The 12,604-nt window shown below is 52.2% G+C and overlaps 1 protein-coding gene across 1 annotated transcript in view; it reads right to left on the bottom strand.

The window, feature by feature from the left end:
* The window catches only part of LOC127928030 (olfactomedin-like protein 3), a 34,794-nt gene extending 31,468 nt beyond the window's left edge, over positions 1–3,326 (bottom strand). The window contains exon 1 of the mRNA XM_052514931.1: positions 2,658–3,326. Within this exon, the coding sequence (XP_052370891.1) occupies positions 2,658–3,326 (669 nt within the window). The remainder of the gene's footprint in view (positions 1–2,657) is intronic.
* Between the last annotated feature and the right edge of the window lie 9,278 nt (positions 3,327–12,604).

Below are 12,604 nucleotides of genomic sequence, written 5' to 3'. Positions count from 1 at the left end.
AACAAGGTTTTATACGTAAGATGGTTAAATAAAGAGCTAAATTATTATATTGTATATTATTATTTGTGCCCTGATCCTATAAGAGCTCTTTGTCACTTCTCACGAGTCGCGTTGTGACACAAACTGTCACTCATTCTGTTGCATCCTAAAATGCTGGGTTCTTTTACTGAAGACTCCGAAGCAAAATGCTGGGTTCTTTTACTGAAGACTCCGAAGCAAAATGCTGGGTTCTTTTACTGAAGACTCCGAAGCAAAATGCTGGGTTCTTTTGAAGACTGAAGAAAATGCTGGGTTCTTTTACTGAAGCAAAAAATGCTGGGTTCTTTTACTGAAGACTCTGAAGCAAAATGCTGGGTTCTTTTACTGAAGACTCTGAAGCAAAATGCTGGGTTCTTTTACTGAAGACTCTGAAGCAAAATGCTGGGTTCTTTTACTGAAGACTCTGAAGCAAAATGCTGGGTTCTTTTACTGAAGACTCTGACAAAATGCTGGGTTCTTTTACTGAAGACTCAAGCAAAATGCTGGGTTCTTTTACTGAAGACTCTGAAGCAAAATGCTGGGTTCTTTTTACTGAAGACTCCGAAGCAAATTCATAATAAACGGAACACATGTATTTAGTGTTCTCCTTAACACATTACAGTCGACTGCTCTCTACCGTGTCTTCAGCCCAACCCCTCTACTCTCTACCGTGTCTTCAGCCCAACCCCTCTACTCTCTACAGTCTTCAGCCCAACCCCCTCTACTCTCTACAGTCTTCAGCCCAACCCCCTCTACTCTCTACAGTCTTCAGCCCAACCCCTCTACTCTCTACAGTCTTCAGCCCAACCCCTCTACTCTCTACCGTGTCTTCAGCCCAACCCCCTCTACTCTCTACAGTCTTCAGCCCAACCCCCTCTACTCTATACCGTGTCTTCAGCCCAACCCCTCTACTCTCTACCGTGTCTTCAGCCCAACCCCTCTACTCTCTACAGTCTTCAGCCCAACCCCTCTACTCTCTACAGTGTCTTCAGCCCAACCCCTCTACTCTCTACAGTGTCTTCAGCCCAACCCCTCTACTCTCTACAGTCTTCAGCCCAACCCCTCTACTCTCTACAGTCTTCAGCCCAACCCCTCTACTCTCTACAGTCTTCAGCCCAACCCCCTCTACTCTCTACCGTGTCTTCAGCCCAACCCCCTCTACTCTCTACAGTCTTCAGCCCAACCCCCTCTACTCTCTACAGTGTCTTCAGCCCAACCCCCTCTACTCTCTACAGTGTCTTCAGCCCAACCCCCTCTACTCTCTACAGTGTCTTCAGCCCAACCCCCTCTACTCTCTACAGTGTCTTCAGCCCAACCCCCTCTACTCTCTACAGTGTCTTCAGCCCAACCCCCTCTACTCTCTACAGTGTCTTCAGCCCAACCCCCTCTACTCTCTACAGTGTCTTCAGCCCAACCCCCTCTACTCTCTACAGTCTTCAGCCCAACCCCTCTACTCTCTACAGTCTTCAGCCCAACCCCTCTACTCTCTACAGTCTTCAGCCCAACCCCCTCTACTCTCTACAGTGTCTTCAGCCCAACCCCCTCTACTCTCTACAGTGTCTTCAGCCCAACCCCCTCTACTCTCTACAGTCTTCAGCCCAACCCCCTCTACTCTCTACAGTCTTCAGCCCAACCCCTCTACTCTCTACCGTGTCTTCAGCCCAACCCCTCTACTCTCTACAGTCTTCAGCCCAACCCCTCTACTCTCTACAGTGTCTTCAGCCCAACCCCTCTACTCTCTACAGTGTCTTCAGCCCAACCCCTCTACTCTCTACAGTGTCTTCAGCCCAACCCCCTCTACTCTCTACAGTGTCTTCAGCCCAACCCCCTCTACTCTCTACAGTGTCTTCAGCCCAACCCCTCTACTCTCTACAGTGTCTTCAGCCCAACCCCTCTACTCTCTACAGTGTCTTCAGCCCAACCCCTCTACTCTCTACAGTCTTCAGCCCAACCCCTCTACTCTCTACAGTGTCTTCAGCCCAACCCCTCTACTCTCTACAGTGTCTTCAGCCCAACCCCTCTACTCTCTACAGTCTTCAGCCCAACCCCCTCTACTCTCTACAGTGTCTTCAGCCCAACCCCCTCTACTCTCTACAGTGTCTTCAGCCCAACCCCTCTACTCTCTACAGTGTCTTCAGCCCAACCCCCTCTACTCTCTACAGTGTCTTCAGCCCAACCCCTCTACTCTCTACAGTGTCTTCAGCCCAACCCCTCTACTCTCTACAGTGTCTTCAGCCCAACCCCTCTACTCTCTACAGTGTCTTCAGCCCAACCCCTCTACTCTCTACAGTGTCTTCAGCCCAACCCCCTCTACTCTCTACAGTCTTCAGCCCAACCCCTCTACTCTCTACAGTGTCTTCAGCCCAACTCTCCAATACATCAGTGAACTTTACAGCCCTTGAATCTCGTAATCCAATCACTTCAATGTAAGAACGGAAACCCCATTATCATTTGTTAATTCAAGAAACTCAAGCCCTGCATTCAAATCCCCATGGGCTATTTACAACCACTTTACATCTAGACTCATTAACACATAACACATTTCTCAGTCACACCACACTCCTCCCTGGGAAATTGTCACTTTCCTCTGAAAACATCCTTGAGTCTTTCACTCATCATCTCATATACAACCTGTTTACAGATCCAATCTCCGGAGGCCTCTGACCATTCTGGCCTTTCCTGATGCTCTGGGCCCTGAGGCTCACGGCCTGGCACAACCTGTGTCTCTGGGCCCTGAGGCTCACGGCTGGCACAACCTGTGTCTCTGGGCCCTGAGGCTCACGGCCTGGCACAACCTGTGTCTCTGGGCCCTGAGGCTCACGGCCTGGCACAACCTGTGTCTCTGGCCTCTCCTGACGCTCTGGGCCCTGAGGCTCTGGCACAACCTGTGTCTCTGGGCCCTGAGGCTCACGGCCTGGCACAACCTGTGTCTCTGGCCTCTCCTGACGCCTGGGCCCTGAGGCTACGGCCTGGCACAACCTGTGTCTCTGGGCCCTGAGGCTCGCGGCCTGGCACAACCTGTGTCTCTGGGCCCTGAGGCTCACGGCCTGGCACAACCTGTGTCTCTGGGCCCTGAGGCTCACGGCCTGGCACAACCTGTGTCTCTGGGCCCTGAGGCTCACGGCCTGGCACACCTGTGTCTCTGGCCTCTGACGCTCTGGGCCCTGAGGCTCGCGGCCTGGCACAACCTGTGTCTCTGGGCCCTGAGGCTCACGGCCTGGCACAACCTGTGTCTCTGGCCTCCCTGACGCCTGGGCCCTGAGGCTCGTGGCCTGGCACAACCTGTGTCTCTGGGCCCTGAGGCTCATCCTGGCACAACCTGTGTCTCTGGGCCCTGAGGCTCACGGCCTGGCACAACCTGTGTCTCTGGCCTCTCCTGATGCTCTGGGCCCCTGAGGCTCACGGCCTGGCACAACCTGTGTCTCTGGGCCCTGAGGCTCACGGCCTGGCACAACCTGTATCTCTGGCCTCTCCTGACGCTCTGGGCCCTGAGGCTCACGGCCTGACACAACCTGTATCTCTGGCCTCTCCTGACGCTCTGGGCCCTGAGGCTCACGGCCTGGCACAACCTGTATCTCTGGCCTCTCCTGACGCTCTGGGCCCTGAGGCTCACGGCCTGGGACAACCTGTGTCTCTGGCCTCTCCTGACGCTCTGGGCCCTGAGGCTCGCGGCCTGGCACAACCTGTGTCTCTGGGCCCTGAGGCTCGCGGCCTGGCACAACCTGTGTCTCTGGGCCCTGAGGCTCACGGCCTGGCACAACCTGTGTCTCTGGCCTCTCCTGATGCTCTGGGCCCTGAGGCTCACGGCCTGGCACAACCTGTGTCTCTGGGCCCTGAGGCTCACGGCCTGGCACAACCTGTATCTCTGGCCTCTCCTGACGCTCTGGGCCCTGAGGCTCACGGCCTGGCACAACCTGTGTCTCTGGCCTCTCCTGACGCTCTGGGCCCTGAGGCTCGCGGCCTGGCAACAACCTGTGTCTCTGGGCCCTGAGGCTCACGGCCTGGCACAACCTGTGTCTCTGGCCTCTCCTGACGCTCTGGGCCCTGAGGCTCGCGGCCTGGCACAACCTGTGTCTCTCCCTGAGGCTCGCGGCCTGGCACAACCTGTTCTCTGGGCCCTGAGGCTCACGGCCTGGCACAACCTGTGTCTCTCCCTGAGGCTCACGGCCTGGCACAACCTGTGTCTCTGGGCCCTGAGGCTCACGGCCTGGCACAACCTGTGTCTCTGGCCTCTCCTGACGCTCTGGGCCCTGAGGCTGCGGCCTGGCACAACCTGTGTCTCTGGGCCCTGAGGCTCACGGCCTGGCACAACCTGTGTCTCTGGCCTCTCCTGACGCTCTGGGCCCTGAGGCTCGCGGCCTGGCACAACCTGTGTCTCTGGGCCCTGAGGCTCACGGCCTGTGTCTCTGGGCCCTGAGGCTCACGGCCTGGCACAACCTGTGTCTCTGGCCTCTCCTGATGCTCTGGGCCCTGAGGCTCACGGCCTGGCACAACCTGTGTCTCTGGGCCCTGAGGCTCACGGCCTGGCACAACCTGTATCTCTGGCCTCCTGACGCTCTGGGCCCTGAGGCTCACGGCCTGACACAACCTGTATCTCTGGCCTCTCCTGTCTCTGGCGCTCTGGGCCCTGAGGCTCACGGCCTGGCACAACCTGTATCTCTGGCTCTCTCCTGGCTCTGGGCTCACGGCCTGGGACAACCTGCTCTGGCCTCTCCTGCCCTGGGCCCTGAGGCTCACGGCCTGGCACAACCTGTGTCTCTGGCCCTGAGGCTCCTGGCACAACTCTGGGCCCTGAGGCTCACGGCCTGGCACAACCTGTGTCTCTGGCCTCTCCTGATTCTCTGGGCCCTGAGGCTAACGGCCTGGCACAACCTGTGTCTCTGGGCCCTGAGGCTCACGGCCTGGCACAACCTGTGTCTCTGGGCCCTGAGGCTCACGGCCTGGCACAACCTGTGTCTCTGGCCTCTCCTGACGCTCTGGGCCCTGAGGCTCATGGCCTGGCACAACCTGTGTCTCTGGGCCCTGAGGCTCACGGCCTGGCACAACCTGTGTCTCTGGGCCCTGAGGCTCACGGCCTGGCACAACCTGTGTCTCTGGCCTCTCCTGACGCTCTGGGCCCTGAGGCTCACGGCCTGGCACAACCTGTGTCTCTGGCCTCTCCTGATGCTCTGGGCCCTGAGGCTCACGGCCTGGCACAACCTGTGTCCTAACCTGTGCCTGTCACCTGTCGTAGCTCCCAAGTCCCAATCAGAAATCTTCCACTTTGACACATTCAGGTCTTCTCTTTCACTTGTCATCATTTGATCCACATGCTTCCTACACAATTTTCCCTCAGATGTCACTAAGTAGACTAAGTAGGTTACAGGACCAAGTACCCTTTTCACAACCTTTTCACAACCCCCGGATACCGGGTTCTCTCTCTTACCTCTCCGGTCAAGCACTGTTTGTTCCAATTGAAAACAAAACGAAGCGCTTGCCCACCCCTGGGTACCCGCACTGTTTGTAAACACGGGACAAGCACTGTTTGTTCCGATTGAAAACAACTGCGTGTCAGCTGATAACCTGGGTTTCACCAGTGATAATCTGGGTTTCACCACTGATAACCTGGGTTTCACCAGAGATAACCTGGGTTTCACCACTGATAACCTGGGTTTCACCACTGATAACCTGGGTTTCACCAGCGATAATCTGGGTTTCACCAGAGATAACCTGGGTTTCACCACTGATAACCTGGGTTTCACCAGTGATAACCTGGGTTTCACCACTGATAACCTGGGTTTCACCACTGATAACCTGGGTTTCACCAGCGATAATCTGGGTTTCACCAGAGATAACCTGGGTTTCACCACTGATAACCTGGGTTTCACCACTGATAACCTGGGTTTCACCAGTGATAACCTGGGTTTCACCACTGATAACCTGGGTTTCACCACTGATAACCTGGGTTTCACCAGTGATAACCTGGGTTTCACCACTGATAACCTGGGTTTCACCAGCGATAATCTGGGTTTCACCAGAGATAACCTGGGTTTCACCACTGATAACCTGGGTTTCACCACTGATAACCTGGGTTTCACCAGCGATAACCTGGGTTTCACCACTGATAACCTGGGTTTCACCACTGATAACCTGGGTTTCACCAGCGATAACCTGGGTTTCACCACTGATAACCTGGGTTTCACCAGAGATAACCTGGGTTTCACCAGTGATAACCTGGTTTCACCACTGATAACCTGGGTTTCACCACTAACCTGGGTTTCACCACTGATAACCTGGGTTTCACCACCTGGGTTTCACCAGTGATAACCTGGGTTTCACCACTGATAACCTGGGTTTCACCAGTGATAACCTGGGTTTCACCAGTGATAACCTGGGTTTCACCAGTGATAACCTGGGTTTCACCAGAGATAACCTGGGTTTCACCAGTGATAACCTGGGTTTCACCAGTGATAACCTGGGTTTCACCAGCGATAACCTGGGTTTCACCAGTGATAACCTGGGTTTCACCACTGATAACCTGGGTTTCACCACTGATAACCTGGGTTTCACCACTGATAACCTGGGTTTCACCACTGATAACCTGGGTTTCACCAGTGATAACCTGGGTTTCACCAGTGATAACCTGGGTTTCACCACTGATAACCTGGGTTTCACCAGTGATAACCTGGGTTTCACCACTGATAACCTGGGTTTCACCAGTGATAACCTGGGTTTCACCAGTGATAACCTGGGTTTCACCACTGATAACCTGGGTTTCACCAGTGATAACCTGGGTTTCACCACTGATAACCTGGGTTTCACCACTGATAACCTGGGTTTCACCAGTGATAACCTGGGTTTCACCACTGATAACCTGGGTTTCACCAGCGATAACCTGGGTTTCACCAGCGATAACCTGGGTTTCTGATAACCTGGGTTTCACCACTGATAACCTGGGTTTCACCAGTGATAACCTGGGTTTCACCAGTGATAACCTGGGTTTCACCAGTGATAACCTGGGTTTCACCAGTGATAACCTGGGTTTCACCACTGATAACCTGGGTTTCACCAGTGATAACCTGGGTTTCACCACTGATAACCTGGGTTTCACCACTGATAACCTGGGTTTCACCACTGATAACCTGGGTTTCACCAGCGATAACCTGGGTTTCACCAGTGATAACCTGGGTTTCACCACTGATAACCTGGGTTTCACCACTGATAACCTGGGTTTCACCAGAGATAACCTGGGTTTCACCAGGGTTTCACCACTGATAACCTGGGTTTCACCACTGATAACCTGGGTTTCACCACTGATAACCTGGGTTTCACCACTGATAACCTGGGTTTCACCACTGATAACCTGGGTTTCACCACTGATAACCTGGGTTTCACCACTGATAACCTGGGTTTCACCAGTGATAACCTGGGTTTCACCACCCTGGGTTTCACTGATAACCTGGGTTTCACCACTGATAACCTGGGTTTCACCACTGATAACCTGGGTTTCACCACTGATAACCTGGGTTTCACCACTGATAACCTGGGTTTCACCACTGATAACCTGGGTTTCACCACTGATAACCTGGGTTTCACCACTGATAACCTGGGTTTCACCACTGATAACCTGGGTTTCACCACTGATAACCTGGGTTTCACCAGTGATAACCTGGGTTTCACCACTGATAACCTGGGTTTCACCACTGATAACCTGGGTTTCACCACTGATAACCTGGGTTTCACCACTGATAACCTGGGTTTCACCACTGATAACCTGGGTTTCACCAGTGATAACCTGGGTTTCACCACTGATAACCTGGGTTTCACCACTGATAACCTGGGTTTCACCACTGATAACCTGGGTTTCACCACTGATAACCTGGGTGATAACCTGGGTTTCACCACTGATAACCTGGGTTTCACCACTGATAACCTGGGTTTCACCACTGATAACCTGGGTTTCACCACCACCACTGATAACCTGGGTTTCACCACTGATAACCTGGGTTTCACCACTGATAACCTGGGTTTCACCACTGATAACCTGGGTTTCACCACTGATAACCTGGGTTTCACCAGTGATAACCTGGGTTTCACCACTGATAACCTGGGTTTCACCTGGGTGATAACCTGGGTTTCACCAGTGATAACCTGGGTTTCACCACTGATAACCTGGGTTTCACCACTGATAACCTGGGTTTCACCAGTGATAACCTGGGTTTCACCACTGATAACCTGGGTTTCACCAGTGATAACCTGGGTTTCTGGGTTTCACCACTGATAACCTGGGTTTCACCACTGATAACCTGGGTTTCACCACTGATAACCTGGGTTTCACCACTGATAACCTGGGTTTCACCTGGGTTTCACCAGTGATAACCTGGGTTTCACCACTGATAACCTGGGTTTCACCACTGATAACCTGGGTTTCACCAGAGATAACCTGGGTTTCACCACTGATAACCTGGGTTTCACCACTGATAACCTGGGTTTCACCAGTGATAACCTGGGTTTCACCACTGATAACCTGGGTTTCACCACTGATAACCTGGGTTTCACCACTGATAACCTGGGTTTCACCACTGATAACCTGGGTTTCACCACTGATAACCTGGGTTTCACCACTGATAACCTGGGTTTCACCACTGATAACCTGGGTTTCAACCTGGGTTTCACCACTGATAACCTGGGTTTCACCACTGATAACCTGGGTTTCACCACTGATAACCTGGGTTTCACCAGTGATAACCTGGGTTGATACCTGGGTTTCACTGATAACCTGGGTTTCACCACTGATAACCTGGGTTTCACCACTGATAACCTGGTTTCACCAGCGATAACCTGGGTTTCACCACTGATAACCTGGGTTTCACCACTGATAACCTGGGTTTCATAACCTGGGTTTCTGATAACCTGGGTTTCACCACTGATAACCTGGGTTTCACCACTGATAACCTTTCACCAGGGTTTCACCATAACCTGGGTTTCACCAGTGATAACCTGGGTTTCACCACTGATAACCTGGGTTTCACTGATAACCTGGGTTTCACCAGTGATAACCTGGGTTTCACCACTGATAACCTGGGTTTCACCACTGATAACCTGGGTTTCACCACTGATAACCTGGGTTTCACCACTGATAACCTGGGTTTCACCACTGATAACCTGGGTTTCACCACTGATAACCTGGGTTTCACCACTGATAACCTGGGTTTCACCACTGATAACCTGGGTTTCACCAGTGATAACCTGGGTTTCACCAGTGATAACCTGGGTTTCACCACTGATAACCTGGGTTTCACCAGTGATAACCTGGGTTTCACCACTGATAACCTGGGTTTCACCACTGATAACCTGGGTTTCCCTGGGTTTCACCACTGATAACCTGGGTTTCACCAGTGATAACCTGGGTTTCACCACTGATAACCTGGGTTTCACCACTGATAACCTGGGTTTCACCACTGATAACCTGGGTTTCACCACTGATAACCTGGGTTTCACCACTGATAACCTGGGTTTCACCACTGAGTGATAACCTGGGTTTCACCAGATAACCTGGGTTTCACCACTGATAACCTGGGTTTCACCAGTGATAACCTGGGTTTCACCACTGATAACCTGGGTTTCACCAGTGATAACCTGGGTTTCACCACTGATAACCTGGGTTTCACCAGCTGATAACCTGGGTTTCACCAGTGATAACCTGGGTTTCACCACTGATAACCTGGGTTTCACCAGTGATAACCTGGGTTTCACCACTGATAACCTGGGTTTCACCAGCTGATAACCTGGGTTTCACCACTGATAACCTGGGTTTCACCACTGATAACCTGGGTTTCCCACTGATAACCTGGGTTTCACCACTGATAACCTGGGTTTCACCACTGATAACCTGGGTTTCACCACTGATAACCTGGGTTTCACCACTGATGAACCTGGGTTTCACCACTGATAACCTGGGTTTCACCACTGATAACCTGGGTTTCACCAGTGATAACCTGGGTTTCACCACTGATAACCTGGGTTTCACCACTGATAACCTGGGTTTCACCACTGATAACCTGGGTTTCACCACTGATAATCTGGGTTTCACCACTGATAACCTGGGTTTCACCACTGATAACCTGGGTTTCATAACCTGGGTTTCACCACTGATAACCTGGGTTTCACCACTGATAACCTGGGTTTCACCATGATAACCTGGGTTTCACCACTGATAACCTGGGTTTCACCACTGATAACCTGGGTTTCACCACTGATAACCTGGGTTTCACCACTGATAACCTGGGTTTCACCACTGATAACCTGGGTTTCACCAGCTGATAACCTCACCAGTGATAACCTGGGTTTCACCACTGATAACCTGGGTTTCACCACTGATAACCTGGGTTTCACCACTGATAACCTGGGTTTCACCACTGATAACCTGGGTTTCACCACTATAACCTTGTTCTAACCTGTAACCTGGGTTTTAGAGAACAACTTGCTGGAGTTTTTCCAGTTGTGTCATGCTGCGTGGAAAACTCCCCACCCCCTGTAGACCGCTGATGACATTCCCTCCAGAGCCTGTTTACATTCTGTACAAGTCGCTCTACCCTGATAGAAGCTGATGTGTTTCACCCCCCATTCAACTGGAACAATGTCCCATCTCTTTTCTGAGCTGTGGCCCATTGTGAAACACACTCTCAATACCCTGTAGGCTGAGAACATTCCCCGGAGTGTCTCTACCCTGTAGGCTGAGAACATTCCCCGGAGTGTCTCTACCCTGTAGGCTGAGAACATTCCCGGAGTGTCTCTACCCTGTTTCACCACTGAGAACATTCCCGGATGTCTCTACCCTGTAGGCTGAGAACATTCCCCGGAGTGTCTCTACCCTGTAGGCTGAGAACATTCCCCGGAGTGTCTCTACCCTGTAGGCTGAGAACATTCCCCGGAGTGTCTCTACCCTGTAGGCTGAGAACATTCCCCGGAGTGTCTCTACCCTGTAGGCTGAGAACATTCCCCGGAGTGTCTCTACCCTGTAGGCTGAGAACATTCCCCGGAGTGTCTCTACCCTGTAGGCTGAGAACATTCCCCGGAGTGTCTCTACCCTGTAGGCTGAGAACATTCCCCGGAGTGTCTCTACCCTGTAGGCTGAGAACATTCCCCGGATTGTCTCTACCCTGTAGGCTGAGAACATTCCCCGGAGTGTCTCTACCCTGTAGGCTGAGAACATTCCCCGGAGTGTCTCTACCCTGTAGGCTGAGAACATTCCCCGGAGTGTCTCTATCCTGTAGGCTGAGAACATTCCCCAGAGTGTCTCCACCCTGTAGGCTGAGAACATTCCCCGGAGTGTCTCTACCCTGTAGGCTGAGAACATTCCCCGGATTGTCTCTACCCTGTAGGCTGAGAACATTCCCCGGAGTGTCTCTACCCTGTAGGCTGAGAACATTCCCCGGAGTGTCTCTATCCTGTAGGCTGAGAACATTCCCCGGAGTGTCTCTATCCTGTAGGCTGAGAACATTCCCCGGAGTGTCTCTACCCTGTAGGTTGAGAACATTCCCCAGAGTGTCTCTACCCTGTAGGCTGAGAACATTCCCCGGAGTGTCTCTACCCTGTAGGCTGAGAACATTCCCCGGAGTGTCTCTACCCTGTAGGCTGAGAACATTCCCCGGATTGTCTCTACCCTGTAGGCTGAGAACATTCCCCGGAGTGTCTCTACCCTGTAGGCTGAGAACATTCCCCGGAGTGTCTCTACCCTGCAGGCTGAGAACATTCCCCGGGGTGTCTCCACCCTGTAGGCTGAGAACATTCCCCGGAGTGTCATCTACCCTGCCCTAGGCTTTTGACCATGCCCTAGAACATGCCCGTGGGTTTCTTTTGACCCTGTAGGCTGATTTTGAACATTCCCGTGGGTTGTCATCTTTGACCCTGTAGTGCTGAGAACATTCCCCGGAGTGTCATCTACCCTGCCCCTAGGCTGAGAACATTCCCCTAGGAGTGTCTCTTGACCATGCAGGCTGAGTTTCATTTTGACCATGCCCTAGTGTTTCTTTTGACCGTGGCTGTAGGTGAATTGTTCCTCACACACTTTGACCATGCCAGTGTGAGTACCATCTGGGTTTCTACGACCATGCTGGTGCTTTCCTTTTTGACCAAAATCTACATGGATGACCATGCCCTAGGGCCTTCATTTTGACCAGGCCATTTTTTCATTTTGACCATGCCTACTGGTTTTCATTTTGACCATGCCTATTGGGTTTCATTTTGCCACCATGGCTCCTTCCAAGAGTTTTCATTTTGACCATGCCCTAGTGGGTTTTCATTTTGACCATGCCCTAGTGGGTTTTCATTTTGACCATGCCTAGTGGGTTTTCATTTTGACCATGCCCTAGTGGGTTTCATTTTGACCATGCCCTAGTGGGTTTTCATTTTGACCATGCCTAGTGGGTTTTCATTTTGACCATGCCCTAGTGGGTTTTCATTTTGACCATGCCCTAGTGGGTTTTCATTTTGACCATGCCCTAGTGGGTTTTCATTTTGACCATGCCCTAGTGGGTTTTGATTTTGACCATGCCCTAGTGGGTTTTCATTTTGACCATGCCCTAATGGGTTTTCATTTTGACCA

Source organism: Oncorhynchus keta, unplaced genomic scaffold (genome assembly GCF_023373465.1).
Source record: "Oncorhynchus keta strain PuntledgeMale-10-30-2019 unplaced genomic scaffold, Oket_V2 Un_scaffold_2010_pilon_pilon, whole genome shotgun sequence".
Lineage (NCBI taxonomy): Eukaryota > Metazoa > Chordata > Actinopteri > Salmoniformes > Salmonidae > Oncorhynchus > Oncorhynchus keta.
Note: the sequence above shows the minus strand (reverse complement) of the source record. Positions and strands in the feature narration are given on the sequence as shown.